This window comes from Sminthopsis crassicaudata, chromosome 4, assembly GCF_048593235.1.
Source record: "Sminthopsis crassicaudata isolate SCR6 chromosome 4, ASM4859323v1, whole genome shotgun sequence".
Lineage (NCBI taxonomy): Eukaryota > Metazoa > Chordata > Mammalia > Dasyuromorphia > Dasyuridae > Sminthopsis > Sminthopsis crassicaudata.
The window spans coordinates 263,505,487-263,526,568 of NC_133620.1; the positions used below are offsets into that span (position 1 = coordinate 263,505,487).

The 21,082-nt window shown below is 36.7% G+C and overlaps 1 protein-coding gene across 2 annotated transcripts in view; it reads left to right on the top strand.

Moving 5' to 3' along the window:
- Positions 1–20,652, top strand: part of LOC141566297 (glutathione S-transferase) — a 32,983-nt gene extending 12,331 nt beyond the window's left edge. Inside the window, exons 2-8 of one of the 2 annotated variants that reach the window (XM_074310649.1) lie at positions 2,273–2,367; positions 8,350–8,454; positions 12,768–12,819; positions 14,055–14,181; positions 15,211–15,352; positions 15,881–16,012; positions 19,852–20,652. In XM_074310649.1, the coding sequence (XP_074166750.1) occupies positions 8,368–8,454; positions 12,768–12,819; positions 14,055–14,181; positions 15,211–15,352; positions 15,881–16,012; positions 19,852–19,971 (660 nt within the window). In that variant the 5' untranslated portion in view covers positions 2,273–2,367; positions 8,350–8,367 and the 3' untranslated portion in view covers positions 19,972–20,652. Of the gene's footprint in view, positions 1–2,221; positions 2,368–8,349; positions 8,455–12,767; positions 12,820–14,054; positions 14,182–15,210; positions 15,353–15,880; positions 16,013–19,851 lie in introns of those variants that run through there. The other variant, XM_074310648.1, reaches the window with a different exon arrangement.
- The last annotated feature ends 430 nt before the right edge of the window (positions 20,653–21,082 follow it).

Sequence of the window (21,082 nt, forward strand, 5' to 3'; positions counted from 1 at the left end):
GTTCAAATGCCGATTCCTCCACAAAGAAGTTCGATCAATCATCCACTTAGACCTGGATGAGACCTTGGAAATTGCATAATATACGCCTCTTATTTTAGCCTGAGGCCCAAAGAGAGAAATTAAGTGTTTAAATATTTTCCTCTCCAAAGACAAATTAGTGCCTGTAGACTTTTGGACTGTCTAATCGATGCACATTAAAAGTGAGGGAGAGGGGAAAAGGCCCTGTTTATAGATTAGTTTATTCTGTTTTGCAACCAACATAAAGAACGAGTCACCATTGCAAAATCATTTTTTTCCTGATTGCAAAATAAAATCAAACAAAAAAGGAGCTGGCTGCACTACATTTGGCGCATTGTAATTTTCTGATTACTTTAAGCTGAAACTACAACTGATTTTTAAAAATTATTTTCCTTTTCAAAAGAATTAAGAACTTGATAAATATAAACATTTCCATATGCAAAGAAAAATAAACAGTTTTCACTTGAAACCAAGAATGTTTCATGGATCCCTTCTCTTTCCATATACACATGTACAGAGAGTATATATATAATTCTGCATGACATCTCTATGTATTTTATTTGTTTATAAATTATTATTTACATTTGTGTATATAAACCCACACACGTGCTGCCTTTTATAAAAGTCGTTCCACAAGCAAAACACTAGAGACGGCACAGGTATTTTTTCATTGTTTTGTCCCCACATAAACTCTTCCTCCGATAACGAGGTAGAAAAGTCCAAAATTAATCAGGAATCTATTTTTCAGAACTACATTTCCTTTTCTCGGGGACAATTCTTTAAATAAAATCATAACGATCGTGTTTTCTCTAAATCTTCTTTTCTCAGCCGAACCACTCTGGTCCTTTCGAACTTTGCTCATGCGGCATTTCTGACACTCCTTACCCCTGCCACCTTCTGCACTCCCTCTACAACAGGAGCTTCCCTTCCAAAACTGCACGCCGAGGCCCAGATGTAGCCTGGGGCGGGGGGGGAGGAGTAAAAGGATCCACGGGGTCTTTGGGTGAGGACTAAAACCTCTGAGAGCGAAATGGAAAGAACATTTAAGGCTCTGCTTTAAATGCGTGTAATATTAGAGCTTAAAAAGAGTATTAAAAAGGTAGCTTTGGAGGAAGCTTAAATCTGCCTCCTTGCGGCCAAAATCAACTTCTGCTTTGAAGTTTTTCTTGTTTTCATTGAGAATTTTAATGATAAAGAGAAATTCAGTTTGTTGTTTTTACTGTGGTCTGTCTCTTCTCCCTGTCTCTTGTTTATCTCTCCCCACCGCTCCCTCGCAGTCTCTGCTTTTTCTCTCGGTTATCTGTTCCTGTTTCCTCCTCTGTCCACTCCCGCTTGCTGGCCAGACTTATCTTAAAATAAATAAATAAATAAAAACAACCTGTCTTGCAGATTGAATTGCAAGATCGGTGTATGTTTTTAGCTGACTAAACAAGTTAACTTACAAGATATTTTACCTTTATTCAATTGATATTTTCTTTTTTAAATTCCATAATCATTTCTACATTTCATTTGTATTCCTACATAAATGAAGTTTTGAATTGGGGAATTCTGGGAATTTTGCAAAAGGAGGGCAGATTCCTATTTCCATGTTTATTCCTGCATTTTAAAAATTGCATGGCTGCAAAAGGAATGCAGACTTATTTGTTGTTTCTTCTGTAAGGCGCAAAAGGAAGGCAGACTGCCACGTGCAGCGCCTCATTTGGATGTGTCTGGAGTCTTGGAAGCTTGACTACCCTACGTTCTCCTACAAATGGACCTTGGGAGCTTGTTCTAGCAGGGGAGCGCAGCTACTCGTATACCCTTGACCGAAGAACGGTACGCCTCTATCGGGGAAGGTCGTCCTCTTCGACCGAGCGCGCAGCTTCGGGAGGGACGCACATGGAGCGGTGAGGGAGGAAGGGGACACCCGCCTAGCCAGCCAGATCAGCCGAATCAACCCTGGCGATCAATGGGGTGACAGATGTCGCAGCCAGATCGCCCTCACATCCAACAGCCTCTGGGGGGCGTTCAGTATATAGGGCCGACAAGTGAGTTTTCTTTACGTATGGGGTGACAATTTGCAAAGTAACTACAAGAACCTCAAGGGGCATATTTACAGCGCCTCTGTAAGAACACTATTTTTGCATTTTCTTTGAATCCTTGGTAAAGTTGAATTTCTTTGCAATTTGGGATGATTTTGTCCTCCCCATGATACCTTGCAGCTGGGTTGGGCATGCAAAACACCGGAGTCACGATTGGTAGGCTTCTCCCAAAGTCCTCGCCCACTTCTCTTAATTACTGCTCCGCCCCGTGCTCCCGGGCTTCTCTTCTCTCCTTCGCGCTGAAGGCTCTCCTGGCTGGCAGGACCCGGTGAGCATTAGTCTCTGTCCCCCTTCCTGCCCCTGGTCGCTTTCCCTGCTCCCGGGGCTCTGCCCTGCAGCGCGGCCCCCTTCCCTCACTCCATGTGGGCTGCGGGGCTGGAAGAGGTCAGGGAACCATGCGATCTGGGGCCGGGCGGGGGGACCACGGAGCTCAGGTGGCAAGGGGCAGAAGAAGGACTGGAGAAATGCAGGGCACGAGGGCAAGGGACCCACTGGGGCGGGAGCGGGGCCCGGAGCGTGGAAGAGGGCATGGGAACGGGAACCAGCCAGCGCTGAGCGGGGGGCAGGATGTACGGGGCAGGGGCTGCATGCAGGGCCCGGGAAGGGAGAATGGGGCAAAGAACTGTAGAGATGCCCACCTGTGGGGGAACGGCTAATAAAATGCGGTTGTCGTGGCGTGGGAGACTAACATGCAATAATGAGCAGAACCAAGAGCATTGCATACAGTAACAGCGCTGATTCAGAGAGTAACAGTTATTCTGATTACTCAAATAATTATAATAATACTCAAATTATAATTACTGAAATCCACGACATTCCTGTGAAGAATAAAAGAAATAATTTTTTTTTTTTTTAAAAAGGAAGGCCCATAAGATTGGCAAATGTAACAAAAAATGAAAATGTTGGATGTAGGACGGGAGGTGGAAAAACTGGGGCACTAATGCTGGAAGTGTGAACGGATCCAACATTCTGCAGAGAAATTTGGAACTCTGCTCAAAGAATTAGAAAACTGCCTACTTTTTGGTCCAGCAGTGACATTGCTTGGTCTATATGACAAATATCCTCTCTCCTCGGCCCCCCCCCCCCCAATAAAAGGAAAAGACCTGGAGCTATCGCAGCTTTTTGAGAATTGGAAATGGAAAGGATATTTATTCATCAATTGGGCAATTGGGGAATGACTAAACACGTTGTGGCATGTGGTTGTAATAGAGTATTATTACTGTACTATAAGAAATGACAAGCAGGATGATTTTTTTTTTTTTTTTTTGGTAAATAGTATTTTTTTTTCCTAATTACATATAAAGATAGTTTTCAACTTTCATTTTTATAAGATTTTGTTTCAATTTTTTTCTCCTTCCTTTTCTTCCATCCCCCCTTTCCCAGAGAGCAAACTGATAGAGGTTATACTTGTGTAATATTTGGACATAGTTCTACTTTAGTCGTGTTGTGAAAGAAGAAATAGAACAAAAGGGAAAATAGCGTGCTTTGATCTACATTCAGACTTCAAAGTCCTTTCTCTAGATATGTACAGCATTTTCTACAAGGATGATGGTTAAAAAAAACCTGGACTTACATGAACTGATGCATAGCGAAGCGAACAGAACTGCAAGAATGTTGTGCACAGTAATAGTTCAGTGAAGAACTGTGAATGATTTAGACATTCCTAGCAATATAGTGATCCAAGATGCTCCCAAAAGACTAATTATAAAGCATACTGTCTTCCTCCAAAGAAAGAACTGATGTTGTTTGAATATGAACTGAAGCAGACATTTTTCAGTTTCTTTCATTTTTTCCTCTTATTTGAGACTTCTTGTACAAAATGATTAATAGGGAAATAATTCCACAAATGCAACCTATATCTGCTTACTGACTTAGCAAAGAGAGAGGGGAAAGGAGAGAGAGAGATATAATGTGGAACTCAAAACTTTAAATAAAATTTTTTAAAAGTAAGAGTTGGACAGAGTTCAGGGAGTAGGAAGCATGGGACAGGGCACACAGAACATGGAATTTTCCAGGGTACAGGACAAGGGATGTGAGGTTGGCTATAGGGGAAATGACAGAATCCCAGAAAGATGGTTTAAAGGATTGGGGGGTGGAGGGTGGGAGGGTGAGGAGATCTAAGCCATTGTTGGGAGTGCTCTGTCCTGTGCTCGACATTGTGCACACAAAGAGGACTCAGTGTTATATCTGATCCCCAGCAACTAATTTTGAGTGTAAGAATTTGTTTATTGTTTATTTTGTTTTCGGGGGGGTAGACTGCCTTAAAATCATTTTGTGGGCTCTTTGTCCTTGTTTGTTTTTTGTTCTCCAAGAGGACCATGACATCAGGAATGTGGTGCCATGATATGAATTGGATATAAATGAGGGAGGGCTGTGCAAAGTCACCATCCTCATTTTCTCATCTGGAAATATTTCTGGGGATTAAATTTTCACTGTGGGATCACTTTTTTTTTTTTTGGTAACAGCTGGCAATTCTGTCTTGATTTTGAGGTTATATTTTACCAGAAGTTAACTCCTTTTCACTAGAGAGATGATCTCAGGCTGAGAGTAGGAATTCATTCAGCAAAAGGAGTAGGAAATCAGGAAGACTAAATTCAATATTCATTAGGGAGATTGGTCTGTAATTTTCTTTTTCAGTTTTGGTTCTTCCTGGTTTAGGTATCAGTATCATATTGCGTCATAGAAGAAATTTGGGAGGACTCTATCTGTTTTTCCAAATGGTTTACATAGTATTGGAATTAATTATTCTTTAAATGTTTGGTAGAATTCACTTGTGAAATCCATCTGGCCCTGGATGGAAGACTATATTAAAGCTTTTGTGTATTCAGCAAACATTGACAGAGACCCAAAATTTGGATAAGATTGAGTTGAGAGTTCCATGCCAAGTGTGAGGAAACAGGGAGTCTAGTCAAGACACCGAATGTCAAGATGCTTTGTTTTCCTCATCTATAAAATAGGTGGGATGGTAGATCCTTAAAAATACTTTGAACAATTGAATTACTGGTATAACTTTGGCTATCATTTAAATTTGCTTTTGTGAGGCTGTAGAGGGAGAGATATTTGGCCTTTGTTTGAGGAGTGCTGCCTGAATTTCCCTAGTAACAAGTAACTATTTCTTTTGAGAAAGGTCTTTCTTTGCCCAAAGGCTGTACAACAATTCCAGATCTGAAGTTGTTAAAATAGTCTTTAGGAAACTATTGGAAATAACTGTTAATTTTCCCTCCCATGAGATAATGGATTAAATGTTTTGAAGTATGAAGACTTTTCTTCTGGACAGAAGTAATAATAGATGTGGATTCTGAGGAATTAGAATGTTCTGATAATAGTTATTCTATGAGTGGATTGTCCCTATCACTTTTTTTTTCCTTAAATAAAAATGGTTTTAATCCAAAAATGCCTTCCCCATAGAAAGTTAGAAATATAATGGTTAGTTGATCAGGCTAGATCAGCTCAGTCCATGAAACCCATAGAGTCCCTGTAGGATTGGCTGATTTGGGGTGGCCAAGCATTATGGTTTAGCTCTAGAAAGTTGTCCATCAGATAGATGGATTGGATGTGAGAAAGAAAAGGGACACAAAAATTCAAGTCTGCTAATCTGGGGGGGGGGTAAAGATTTACCCATCTTTTGAAGTATAGAATATATTCTTTTAGCTATAACTTAAAATTACTTTTATGCTAGGAACATGACTTTTCTTATACCTTCTCTTCACCTTTCCTCCCTACAATTTCCTTTTTTTGAGGGTGGGGGTAGGGCAGTTTAAGAGAGCCCCAGTATCTTGTTTACTTTCTACCCTTTCATATTTCCATAAGAAATGTATTTTGTAAATGGATACAAATGGTTGGGTTTGTTCTGCTGTATCGTGCTGACAGACTGTATCCATCTTTTTAAAAAAGGATAATTTTAGTCCAAAAAAGTTTCTCATGGAAAGTCTCAGAAATACTGACTGGGCTGAGTTCTCTATAAAAACTTAATTAATTCTATAATGTATCTTAATTTTGTATCTTCTTGAGATATGGGGCCTCTCTGAGTTGATCATTAATATCTAAGTGTACATAGTGTACTTGGTGAAGTATTGAGGAAGTGATGGGGATTTTCTTGTTTAACACTAGCTGTTCTTGTTAATTTTAAATTATAGAATCACAAAGTCTCCTCAGGAACACAATCTTTTTTTGTTTTTTTTTTTTAAATAAAGCTTTTTATTTTCAAAATACATACATAGATAGTCTTCAACATTCATCCTTGCAAAACCTTATGTTCCATTTTTTTCCTCCCTCCCTTACCTAGATAGCAAGTAATCCAATATATGTTAAACATGTGCAATTCTTCTGTACGTATTTCTGCAATTATCATTCTGTATAAGAAAAATCAGATCAAAAAAGGAAAAAATGAGAAAGAAAACAAAATGCAAGCAAATAACAGCCAAAAAAAGTGAAAATACTATGTTGTGATCCATACTCAGTCATCTCTTTGGGCGCCAATGGTTCTCTCCATCACAAGATCATTGGAACTGGCCTGAATCACCTTACTGTTGAAAAGAGCCACATTCATCAGAATTGATCACTGATAATCTTATTGTTACTATGTACAATATTCTCTTGGTTCTATTCACTTCACTTAGCATCAGTTTCCTTTCATTACTCTTAAAGACTCTTGGATTACATTCTTTTTTTCTTCCTGAGGCTGGGGTTAAGTGACTTGCCTAGGGTCACACAGCTAGGAAGTGTTAAGTGTCTGAGACTAGATTTGAACTCGAGTCCTCCTGAATTCAGGGCTGGTGCTCTATCCACTGAGCCACCTAGCTGCCCCTGGATTACATTCTTAATCCTAAATAAGGAAGAGAAAACAGGGAAATAGGGAAAGGCTAGTGGGGGTGAGGAACTGACTGAATTAATAGTTGTGAAAAATAAAATTGGGCAATTATTTTTAGGCTTGGTTTAGGATTAGGGGTTGTGGGAAATAAACCATGAGTTGTTAAATGATGATGGAAAAGGGGGTATATTTCAACCTCACTGATATGTAAATTGCTTAAGACCAGGATAATAATGATAGCTAACATTTATATAGCACTAACTATATGCCAGGCACTTTACAAATATTATCTCATTTGATCCTCACAACACCCTGGTTTCTAGGCTTTTATATTTTACAGCTGAGGGAACTAAAAGCAAACCCATTAAATGACTTTTTCCAGGATATTATAGCTAGTAGCTGAGGCTGGATTTGAACTTGTTGGGCTTGACTTCAGACCCAGTTCTATCTACTACACCACCTTTGATTTCTAACTGTCCAAGAATGTATTTTGCACTGACAAGGTACTTAGTCAACATTTGATGAATTAAATTAACTCATCTCCTTATGGTCTGGTCTTGAGCAGGATGCATCAGCCTCAGTTTCCTCATATGTAAAAAATCAAAACAAACCCCCCCAAAATTGAGGTAGGTCCTTCCTAGCTTTAAAATCCTTTCTTCTTCAAGTCTTTTCAGAGCCCTCCTAATCCTTTCTTTTCCTCTTTTCCCTCTTCTCCTTTCTCTCCTAGTATATGTTCTTTTACTGTTCTTCTATCATCAGTCTTGTCTTCTTATTTCTTCTCTCCTTAGATAACTGAATATTTATGAGCTTTATTCAAGTTTATTGGCTTTTTTTAAAAAGTACATCCAGTTCTGTGTTTTAAAAAGAGTTCACTGGGAAGCAGTGATTCCCCGCCCCAAAATGCAGATAATAGGAATACACTGTGAGCAAATATTGTTATTTTAGACAGCACTTCTTTTTCTTGTTCTTGTTAAATGGAGAAAATAACAGTACTAGGATCATGCATTTAAGGCTGAAAAGACTCTAGCCACCACCTACCTCAGTTTCCTCATTTGATAGATGAGATAATGGAGGCCCAAAATGACCGACCTATCCAAATCCATACAAGATAGTCGGGGACCATGGTTTATATCTGGTGTTTCTGTCTCCAAATTCAGTGCTCTTCCTTTTGCATCACAATCTTTACACATACTTAGATGTTTGTCATATAGTTTTTTATTTCATATATGTGTCTATCTTTCTACCAACATTGCATATGCTGTCTTTTACGAATATATTCCTGCCTAACACAATTGATTATAATGAACCAATTTTCCACCAATGGCACATACTATCCAAATAAGATCAAGATTTCAAATATTTAATCTGCATGCATAGAATCATATTAAGAACAAGAAATCCAGTCTTACCTATCATTTTTTTTTTTTTGGTCTTTTTCAGAAAATCTGAAACATCATAATGGCAAGTAAACCCATCCTCCACTATGTTAATGGAAGAGGCAGAATGGAATCCATCCGATGGCTCCTAGCAGCAGCTGGAGTGGAGGTTTGTCTAATTTGGAGTGGGAAAAAACTTTCCAAAGAGATTTCGTTGTTTTCAAGGTCTGGAACATCTTAGAGAGGAAGAAGCTGTGGCCTAAATGTTCCTAGTTATTACAACCAATCCCTCCCTTTAGCCAAGAGATGTCTTTCCCAAAAGTTGACTTGTACAAATTGCTATACTTTGTTTTTTTTTTAAGAACAATTTTACTTTCCAATTGCTTTTTTTCTTTATCATTTTAAAAATACTTTATCATCACTCTGGAGCTGTAAGACTCCTCAGAAGATTATTTAATCCAATCCTCTCTTCTTATAGATGGGAAAACTAAAGCCCAGACCAATTAATGATTCTAAAAACCCTCAGTTTCCAAACACTGGAGTAGTATTTTGAGAGTTTCCTAGGTGCAAGGAATAAATCAAAATTTAACAGTAGCTCTCAAGGCTTTAATTTTTTAAAATTAAACTTTAGTTTTCTTGAAACCCTTAATGTAGGTCTTAAGACAAGGTCTTTGGGAAGGATTTGAATCTCATACATTTTGGGGGATTATGGAAATATGTTTGAGTTTTCACTGTAACTAACATTCTTTTACTTGTCAAAAAACCAATACCTACATGCTATAAAGGGCTGAATTTTCTGACATTAATAATATATACATTTATATAAAGATAATATTGCAAATTGTCCCTTGGATTAATCTTTGGGTTTTCTCCTTAGTGATTGCTCCCTTGCCTTCCCCCAATCTTGGCTTAGGTTTTCAGTGTCTCTGCCAGGTATTTAATGAGTAACTGATAAAAGGTATTTCACAAGCTAATCAGCAAATTTATAAATTAAGTAAGAGAGCTCCTACAAACCAGACTTGTATTACCATTATAAAAATCGAATAATCCTTCTATGATTTCTTTAAGGTATAATATAGCTCCAACTCTTACTTGTGTATTGTATTTGTTAGAACGAAATCCCTTTGCAGCAGAGCAGAATTGGTATGAGTCACTGTGACCAAAATATATCATTCATCATTTGGTGACCAGCCACACAGGGATGACCCATTCAGAGGTTAACTAGGTATATCCTTAGGTGACAAACATCCAGTTTGTCTTTGAGCATGCAACCAAAGCTTTATGGCTTAGACGGACTTAACTCGTTTCCAGTCACCTGATACAGCCTTCATAAACTCAAGTTAACCTTCATTTTTAACATAAGTCATCAGATCAGAACTTTGCCAAAAGAGCAAAATTCTTGTTATAAATAATTCTTTATTAACAAAGTTTTTGAATTTTAATTTTACTTCATTTCTCAGAATATCACTTTTCTAAGTCTTCCAGGGTACCATCCCTTATAATAAGCATTGAATAAAAAAAAAAAAAAAAATAGAGGGAGAAAACAGTTTAAGCCAAGATAACCAATATAGCAACTCGATTCAACTCAATGTTATATATACTGTGATCCATATATACAAAAAAAAAAAAAAAAAAAAAAAAAAGCAGGGAAGTGGATTCTAATGTGATTTATTTCATAAATTAAGGTTTTACAATGAATTTCCTCTGAATCATATCCATACTAATGTCCTTATTTATCTATTTCCTTTTCTTTTTGCATCCTCCTTTCTGTGTATTCTTTCCTCTCTGCCTCTATTTGCCAGAAACACTCATCCCACAGACTGAAAAAAGGAGGAATATAGTTAGTGTTTGGGACATCTGAGTGCCATTGACACAGAGACTTGTCACAAGTTATCCATAGGTTAGAAGCTTATTGAAGCCATTACCCATAGAGTTGTAACTCACTGATGATGGGCTTATCAAGGGATTATTGTTTGAGGCCATGTACTCTGTTTTCTTTTTCTTTTAATATCATGTAATTAATACTGGAACCTAGATAGCTAAATAGCTGGAACCTAGAGAAGACTTAATAAGTAGTTGCTATCTGATTGATGAATTTTTTTTTTTAATGTAGATGCCAGCGGGATGTTGTGGTAACTCAGTCTACAATCTTTTTCTCTGGTCTCCAGGAGATAAGATCAGTTTATATGTTTAAATGTTGATGAAGATTTTGATTAGTACTAATAAAAGCCACAACTGGTCCCAGCTGAGATGCTTGAGACTGAGAGATCAGTCATTTAGCCTGCATGATGAGATCCCATCTTGGTTTAGTAGCAGTGAGTAAAATAGAGATTTCATTTTCACCATCAGCAGTGTGGAGGCTGAGGATGCTACAGATTATCACTGTCAGCAGGAACGCTAAACCAAAATAAGAATCTCTGAATGGAGCTGTGACTTAGCTGTCCCACCTGGTACTATTTCTCCAGCAGCTGTGAACAAGAGCAGGGTTTGTGATCATGTTCAGTAGGAAGGTTTATGAAGCTTCAAAAAACATTTTCAGAAATGAGGTCACTGTAATTGATCTTTAACCTCAGCAATTCTCCTATGACCCTCTCCTGGGACAGTTTGAGCACCTGTCATGGTTAGTACCCTTTAGGGCTCTTAAATATGAACTAAAGGCATGGAGCCAAGATGGGGGAGATGCATTCTAACTTTATGCCAAATTTCTTCAAAAACTGGGTGCTTTTTAAGCACAATTTGTTCTGGCTGCCTTTGGGCACAAATCTGGGTGCTTTTTAAGTACTGCTTGGGCTGGGTGCCTTTTAGCACAAATCTGGGTGCCATTAGGCACAACTGTCTGGGCAGGAATGGGTGGGGCCATTTCAGGTCTTACTCTTCCCGTTGCAGTCGCTGCCACAGCACCCTCCTAGTAGGCGGTTGGGATTGGTCAGCATGCCTTGAGCACTGCTGCTCCCTTTACAAGCAGATGCTGAGTTAAGTTCACAAATGACTGCAGATCTAACTCACATTGAATTGTCCATCTCAAACTGGGTTCCCTGGCGGAGATGGTGCTCCAGAGCTGCAGAGAACCTGGCATGCTATTGTTGCAACAGGGAAACCTCTGTGCCTCCCTAAACAAGTTAGCAACTCTGTGGTTACCAGGGAGAGTCTTGCCCTCACCCTAGGTCCTTGCACCTTTTCTAATCTTATTTTAATATATCGGCTTCCAGGTAGAGTCAGTCAAAATCATGGTGCTGAGACCCTCCAAGATGATTCAAGGATTTAAATACTCACTAGAAAGAGTGTGGAAACATTATGCCCTGAATAAAAAAAAAAAAAAAAAATTATTATAGCCCTCCCTCCCTCCCCCCCATCCCTTCCTTGTCTTTAGGACTGGGAGAACTGAGTCAGGAAAAACCTTGAAGCTCTGACCACCTTTACATACCATTGTGCCATAAATTCCAGGTGTGTTATCTTGGATAATTCCCCCTCTGTTTGACTTTTGCCTATTTCCTGCCCTCAACCTCCTTATCTTGATCCTTATCCTGTCAGGATTCTTTTCTGAATCCTTTCCTGGATTTATGGATTATCTGCTCACCTAGTGTCCTCACTCCCCTTGCCTGCCTCTGTTTCCCTTATAAGATTGTATATTCAGGTTATATATTCTGTTTGCAAACCCTAATTAGCTAAAACCCTATATAGGTTCCCTGCTTCAGTTCCTCTGGGCCAAAATGATTTGGACCTGAGTCCCATCTCAGTAGGCTAGTTTAAATTCTCCATATTAAAACATTAAAAACCAATCTCTGTCTTGCCTCAGTTTTTCTGGTATTACAATATGAACTTACATTGGATTATTTATTGCCTATGGAAAAGAAAAGGGGAGGAGGGAAGGAGAAAAATTTGAAACTCAAGGTTTTGCAAGAGTGAATGCTGAAAACTATCTTTGGATGTATTTTGAAAAATAAATAGCTATTATAAAAATACTTTGCAAACAATAAAAAAATAAAGATCAAGTAAGATAATATTTGTGAAGGAATTAGCATAATGCCTGGCATATAGTAAGAGTTTAATAAATGCTTGTCTCTTTCCCTTTGTACAGGTTGTTCCTTATGCCCAGAAGTCACTGATTTTCATTTCTATCTTGAAGAATTATTAAGTTTTCTTCAAAGCTTAGACCAAATACCATTCCTTCCCTCAAAATTGCCTTGTATTTGTGTATATATACATATATATATATATATATCAATATGTGATTTATTTTTATATGTGTTATATATTTATATGTTGATGTATGTATATTATCTCCCCTGCTAAAATATTAGCTTTTTGAGGGTTTGACCTAAGTTGGGCCTGTCTGCATAAGGCCTAATACAATATCTGGTATGTTATTGGCACTTAATAAATGTTTGCTGATTAATTGATTCTTATAACTTTGTTCACTCTCTTGAATTGCCTGTGACATTTTCTAATATCATCTTATATTTCTGTTGTTGTTTTTTTTAGTTTGAAGAAAAATTTTTTGAAACAAAAGAACAATTACAAAAGTTGAAAGAAAGTGAGTATAAAAAAATGCACTTGAAATCCTGGAAGGCATCATTATTCAGTGGAAAGCATGGTGCCTTTGGAGTTGGAGCATCTGTGTGAATCCTAGTCTGCCTGCCACTTACTATCTGTGAGACTTTGGACAAATCAACCAAATTTTATGGCTCAACCTCTGATTTTGTTTTAGTTTTTATTAAGCTGAAGGAAATCACCAAAAACACTATCTTAATAAAATGAGGATGAGAAGAACAAGTTTTTAAAAGGAAAATATGTCTAACTACACCATAGGATGATTGATAATATAAATAGGTTCTATCTGGTCTTCCCCCAATGTAGTACACACATTAATATTAAGATGTAGCTCAACATGGGGCTGTTAGGCAGTACAATAGATAGCATTCCAAGTCTGAAGTGTAGAAGACTTGAGTTCAAATATGGCTGTATGATCCTGGATAAGTCATTTAACCCCATATACAACTATGTTTACATAATATATATGCAGGACATATTGGGGATGATCAGCAGAGGAGAGGGAATCAGGAAAGACTTCCTGTAGAAAGTAGGATTTTAATAAAGCACAGTGGCTGACAGGTACTGGACATTAACGGAGGGTCAAATTAGTCAATGGCTTTAGTTTCATTAACCTAATACTGTAATTAATAATAATAATATCGATATCAGCAACAACAATAATATTGATATCAATAATATGAATATTAGTTAAATAATATAAATAATCTCAATATTAATATCAAAGTGCATTTATATAGCACTTTAAGGTTTGCAAAGTATTTTACAAATATCTTCCTTCACAGAAATCCTGGGCTATAGATGCTATTATCTCATTTACAGATGGGGAAATTAAGACTTATAGAAATTTGATCGACTTGTCCAACTAACATAGCTAATAAATATCCAAGGCCAGATTAGAAATCAGGTCTTTTTAAGTCCAGGTTCAGGGCTTTATCTGCTGTGCTGTGTAAACCTTTTCTATTAAGTGTCTCATCCACACAAAAATGCTATAAATAAAAATTTGTCTCCTTAAAAATTAAAAGGGTTGTAGGCAAGACCAATTCTCCATTTGCCTCGGTTCCATCCATGAAGTTTTAATCATTCCTTGATAGTTCTTTTTAATTTTCTTCCTGGTTTGCTGCCCCAGGGCATGACAGAACAGTCTTATAGCTTTGTAGTGAATTACTGGATGCCAAAAATTTTGACTTCTAATCCTTCTCTTCCTGTCCTTGGCAGTACTCCTGTTCCAGCAAGTGCCAATGGTGGAAATCGATGGGATGAAGCTGGTTCAGACAAGAGCCATTCTCCACTATATTGCTGAGAAATACAATCTACTTGGGAAGGACATGAAGGAGAGAGCACTGTACTGTAACAATTCTTTGCTTGCTTGGGGGTTAACTTGGCTAGATAGTTAGCTAGCCCTTCTACAAACAGACCCTTGATTTTTCTTTGTGATACTAGGTTGAGTAATGAGGAAAGACTGGAGTATTGTCAGGAGCAATTTAACCTTTGATTGCTTGCCTAGCTTTTGATTTTCAAGAGTCCAGAAATTTAATGCAGGGATTTAGGGTTCAAAGAAGCCCAGCCTTCCTTTTTTTTTTAATTTCTTTTTATTATTATTATTATTTTTTTTATACTCTCCAGTTCCTCAGTAGTGGGATCTTTCAATACATGTTGGGAAAAGTAGTTGCTTTTCTTCTTTTGGAGATAGGAAAAAGAGACTGGCTGGAAGAATGGAGAATGAATTATGCTCCCTGACTTGTTTCAAGACTTATTAAGGGAATTTGGGGGAATGGAGTGGGGTTCAACTTTTTTTTTTCTAAGTAGTATTTTATTTTTTCAAAAACACATAAAGATAATTTTCAACATTAATTTTAAAAAATTATTTACCATTATTTTATTTTTAATTAATTAATTTAATTAATTTTTACAAAAAAAATTATGCACAGGTAATTTTCCAGCATTGACAATTGCAAAAAATTTTGTTTCAATTTTTTCCCTCCTTCCCTCCACCCTTTCCCCCAGATGGCAGGTTGACCAATACATGTTAAATATATTAACGTATAAGTTAAATACAATATATGTGTATATCAACATTCATTTTTAAAAGATTTTATGTTCCAAATTTTTCTCCCCCCTTCCCTTAATTCTCCCCTTCCCAAGACAGTAAACAATCTGATATAGCTAAAACATGCACAACTCAGGGGGCTTTAAAATAAAAAAGGATTTCTTGACTCCACAAAGTATCTTTCTTTTGAAATTGAGTGAACAGGCTTCCAGGTCTCCCTGCTGCTGTGGTTCAAAGATGCTTAGTTGGGGAGGCTAAGGAAAGGAAACATTAACTGAGACATTGCATGCCTTTTGTTTTATTTATTTTATTTTTGTTTTTTAGGATTATCATGTTTTCAGAGGGAACAATGGATCTGATGGAACTAATCATGATCTACCCTTTCCTAAAAGGAGAAGAATTCAAACAAAGACTCGTTGAAATTGCTAATAAGTCCAAAAACAGATACTTTCCTGCTTTTGAAAATGTAAGTGACAGAAAATCTGATGCATTTGGAATGATGGAACAAGAAAAAAGTATAGAGGAACAGGAGTCAGGTCAAGTCCCTAAGTGATTTTTCCTCTTCTCTGTAATTTTTTTGTAAAACTAACCTCAGGAGAACATGTTTTAGATTGCTAAGAACTCATGATAGAGCACCAAGAGGCAGTTTTGCATGATATATGAGCTAATAAATTAGCTCTAAATTTATGATTCTGTGGATTTATAATATATGAATATATCCCTTTAAACTTAGGACATTTGAGAAGAGAAAAAGCCTGGAATTTAATGGTACCATATCATTAGAATTGGAATTAATAGTTCATCATGCTTTCTTTCTCACCTCCTCTTCTTGCTCCTTGATGATATATAGAGATTCCAGCTTGATGTTGCATTCCATTAGGCTTTGGACAGTCTCCCCCATTGCTATATACTCTGCTGTTATAATCAATCCATAACTCCTCCATATGTAAAGTGAAAGACATCTTCAACATTCTGCTGTGCTTATGTCATTCAGATTTTGAAGGCTCATGGACAAAACTTTCTTGTTGGTAACAAGCTGAGCATGGCAGATGTACAACTGTTGGAAGCTATTTTAATGGTAGAAGAAAGAGTCCCCGATGCACTCTCTGGATTTCCTTTACTCCAGGTAATTAAAACATCAAGTTTGAAAACTTACTAACTTCTTCTTTAAACATCTGATGATCAGTTGGCTTTCAATATTAAATCTAGTCAGTAAGATTATAATTAGGAGACGAACTAAGGAATAACTGACAATGAAGCAAAGAAAAGATGGACAGTTACAAATATAATGTCTTCTGTTATTATATATGCTTTCTTGAAATGGAAACTATTGCTACATATTTTGAATACTCCCTGATGTTCTGCTAGGCACCTGTCAATGGTTTTGTTTTTTCTTTTTTCTGTCTTTTTTTCTTTTTCTATTTTTTTTCTTATTTTTAAATTACTTTTAAATTTTAAAAATAGCATAAAAGAATTGTAATTTAGGAGAAGTTGGATTAAAAAATTGATTCTGCATCTTACTAGCTAGGTGACTTATGGATAAAACACCTTTTCACTTTGGACTTCAGATTTTATCTGAAAATGGTTAGTTGATTAGGTAGGTGTGGTGGCAGAGGCTTATCAACTCAATTACCTGGGAGACAAACAGTTGCATCTCTTGAGTTCTGGAATTCTGCAGTGAGCAATGCAGATGGGCTATTCACACTAAGTTAGAAATTAATATGGTGGTTGGAGTGGAGCACAAAATGGAATAGGTGATTGGTCCCTTCACTTTTAGGCTGCATGAGATAGGGAGACCCACTCATTAAAGATAAATGAGGAATTGGGCAACTGACCTTTCATTGACGTCATATATACATATATACAAAAATGTATATAAGCATTTATATGTATGTAGACATATGAATTACATAGATTGAAGTAGGGATAGAGAAGATTGAGAATTGAATTCCCAATACCCAATTCTTTTACATAGTAAGATTATTTATACTTAAAAATTGCTTTCTTTATTTTTCTCCCAGATGCCTCATGGACCCAAACTTTCTTTGTTGACCTGAGGAAACATTGCTAAAATATAAATTTAGCAGTCTGTTCTGTACAAGCTGAAGCATAGGAGGGAGTAGGATAGAGTCAATTCTTAAGATATTGTGGAGTTTCTCTTTTTCTAAATTTAGAGAGCCTCAAATTTAAAACTCTGATGTCTTAAGTACAGACTTGATCTGGCCACTTCATACTAGATCGCTGCTGTGGTTATGGTCCCTATGCAGAGAGAGAGAAGCTTGGCCTTGAGCTGTAAACATCTAGTTCAATTTTATTTGCCACTTGGCTTAACTAGGGAGTGGGCCAAGGTTCACACAGCTCAATTTTGCTCACTATTTCACCATTCTTCCCTCTCCAAGCACTGAGAGATATCTGGATCCTCATATTTTTCCCTATCTCAGTGCTTGACTACATCATTTAGGGCCAAGTTCCTTTATACAAAAATGCAGTTTCTAGTCAGATCCAGAATTGTCTTGATCTATCTGGAAATGGTGGACTAGTCTAGTATCTTTAGCCAAGAAAACCCCAAATGGGATCATGAAGAGACTCACATCATGAGATTTCTGAAAAAAAATTTTTTTTTTATTCCTTTGGATTATTCCCTGTAAATAAGCAAGTATTGCACCAAATGGAACACAACTATTTTCCTCATCTAATCTCTGCTCTGACAACTGTTCTCTCAAGCTCTCTCATGATAAAGAACATGGAGCTTTTTGAGCTTTCCTCTTCCAAAGACTAACAATCCATTATATCATTTGACCAAGGTCACATGAACACCTGATTGCATTTACTATTCCCAAGTCTCCAAAACAAAGATAATTCCTAGAGCAAACAGAGGTAGATAGCTTATCAGGTACTTATGCAATAAAGATAGGGTTTTTAGTGCTTTATTTTCAGGACCTGTTATTTCCCCTAGAATTTTCGAGAAAAATTCTAGCAACATAGATCTTGTCTACAACTTTAGAGCAAAAGTATTCAAACTTTTTGATGTCAGGACCCTTTTATACTCTTAAAAATAATTAAGAGCCCCTGCCTTCCACCTCCCGCCCCCACCCAAGAACTTCCATGTATGTGGGTTATATCTATTGATATTTCCCTTATTACAAGTTAAAGTCTTTAATATTATCAAGAAAATAGAATTTAGACTTCAGAGACCCCATGAAAAGGTCTTGGACAGCTTTAGGGATTCCTGAACCACACTTGAAAAACCATTGCCTTATTCACTTGGGCCACAGAGATGTTAAATGACTTCCTCTTGATCCTAAAGCTAATGTGGGTAAGAAGCAGACCTTTTCAATTCCATGGGAAGGTCTGTCAGTTCTTAAGATACTGGGGAGTTCCTCTTTTTTTAAATCTAGAGAGTACAGATTAGATCTGGCTACTTCATACTATACTGCTGTTGTGGTTATGTGAAAAGCTATCAATTGTCATGTGTCAATATATTGGGCATAGATATATACATATATAAAACATGTCATATTATAAATGTATATAATGTGTGTATATATGTACATATATGATTTTACATACACACAGAGGTACAAACTTATTAATTTTGATTTCATCAATGCCAGGTTTTCCCATTTTGACTCTGATGCTTGTCCTTGCAACCATATGTTTGGAACAACTAGTTGGCACAATAAATAAAGTGCCAGGCCTGAGTCAGAAAAATCTGAATTCATTTCAATCATTTATCATCTATGGATCCTGGGCAAGTTATTCAATATGTTTGCTCAGTTTCCTCAACTGTAAAATGGGAATAAAAATAGCACCTACTTCCCAGAGTTGTTGTGAGGATCAAATAAGAAAATAATTGTAAACTTCTTGGCACATAGTAGATTCTATATAAATATGAGCTATTGTTATATTAATTATCATATTATTATAATTACATAATTATATTATGAGGAGAAAAAATATTTATTATTATAATTTAAGGAGAAAAAAAAGATTTACTAACCAAATTCAGGTTTAGAAAAGGAAATTCATGTTGAAAGAAAATCACCTAGATTATTTAAGCAAATTGTTTCCAAATGTTTTCAAGTAGTTTATATTTACTTATAAAGTTTTTCTATTATTATAAACTATATTCTTGTTAATTCCCTAAAGGTAATTCTAGTTGTGTACTATGTATTTCTTTGCCCAGTGTATTTTATACAGATAAACAAACTACTTATGTAGTGGGAGGCCATAATTTTTCATTAAAAATGTAATAGAATTGCAAACAGTATAATAGAATTGCAAGAGCACTGGACAATCTGGAATTAGGATTCAGGAGAGATCTGTGTTCAAATTCTACTCCTGATGTTTTCTCACAGTATGCCCCTGGACAAAGCACATGAGTCATTAGTCAATCAATCTCTCCTTTGTTCTAGGAAAAGAAAAAGATGACCCCTCAAGGGGTTTACAATACAATGGGAGCAATGATATGTGGGCAAATTACATACAAACAATCTATATGTAGGATAAGTGGGAGATAATCAGTACTAGCTACATAGGATACAGTGGACATATCAGGAGGTCCTATGTTGAGACCGCAGACACTAGTTCTATATGACCCCAGGCAAGGTTTGTCCTCAGTAGAGACAACATGCAAACAAATACATACCAAGCAATCCATATACAGGATAAATAAGAAATAATAAACAGAGGGAATAATTAATAGAGGGAAAGCTCTAGAATTTAGAGGGATTGTCACAAACCTTAATCTGGCTCCACAATTTATTAGCTATTTAGCCATGGGAAAGTGACTTAACTGATTTTAGGTCACTCTGTTAGATTTTGATTATTCATTAAGACTATCTTCACTTTCAATAGTGATACCCTTGAATTTGTAGGAGTCTCTTCTATTGTCATTTGAATTTTGTGTCATGATCTTTTTTTTGCATCATCTGACTTTCCTTTCAACTTTTTTTTTTTCTTTAGGCATTCAAAACTCGAATCAGTAATATTCCAACAATTAAGGCATTCCTGGCCCCTGGCAGCAAGAGAAAGCCTATGCCTGATGCTAAGTATGTGGAAGATATTGTCAAGATCTTTTTCTAAAACAGCAAACTTTCTCATGGAGAGAGAGATTTTGTGTATGTGATTACTTTGTGATTCTTAATGCCATATTCCAATCATGTCAGTTCTAACACTCTGTGAGATTTGCCTAGGTATAGCTATCCTTCAAAAATAGCATTTTGGAGGAATCCAACAAACCTAGGAAAGAGATAATAGGGGCAAATATTCTCCTTTTCTCAGTAATCCAAGAATTAAAATGTCCGTTCTAAAAACTTGGCTTTGACGTTTCCGGTTGAAGCATTGACCTAGGTGAATAAGAGCATTAATTTCTTGTCTGTGTTTCTGCACCTTATCTTGCTCTAAGTTCTCTCAAGTTCTTCTGATTTACTCTGTAAGCTTCAGGGATATAGATCCTAGACCTAATTCTCTCCATCTGTTCCCTGAACTGAGTGAGACCTCTACCAGCTACATGCTCTTTCACCTTCCAGAAGTGACCTTATCTAAACTGCTCTAGCATCTAAGACATCGAGTACTTGCTGAATGAATGAATTCTGTACCATGTTTTTTGTGCTGAGCATAACATTCAAATTTGGGCTTCTCTAATTGTTGGGGCCTAATAAATAACAAAATGTTAGTTAATGTTACTGATCTGAGTCACAATCACCTGTGCTGTGACAACAAATAAAACAAATATGTATCAAATAAAGGCTTTCTACACACAGATCTTTGACTTATGTTCTAATTTTTGCATTTAAAACTGAAAATGGGCAGCTAGTCTGTGTTTATTGTTTTTGCATGAATAGACTGAATGTTCTTTGACAAAGTTCTTTAGAAGATAACATTATTTTTGGGAGGCAAGGAGAATAAGATTTGGGAACATGGGAATGATGATCCTATCTCTTCCCAATGCTATGTTAATCATTTTTCTTCTAATTGTGAGAAACTCAAAGTTTCTTTAAGTTCTAAATAACGGTTTTTGAAGAATTTTCCCCTTATCTAGATGCTTTGCATATAGATATGTATTTCAGGTAGGGGATATGGTTGGTCTCTTCCATGTACGGCTCCTGTAATTGAAATTTATATGAAAACAAGAGGCCATAGATCATGATTCCTGGAAAGAACAAACAAAAACCCTAGTCAGGGGAAAAAAAAA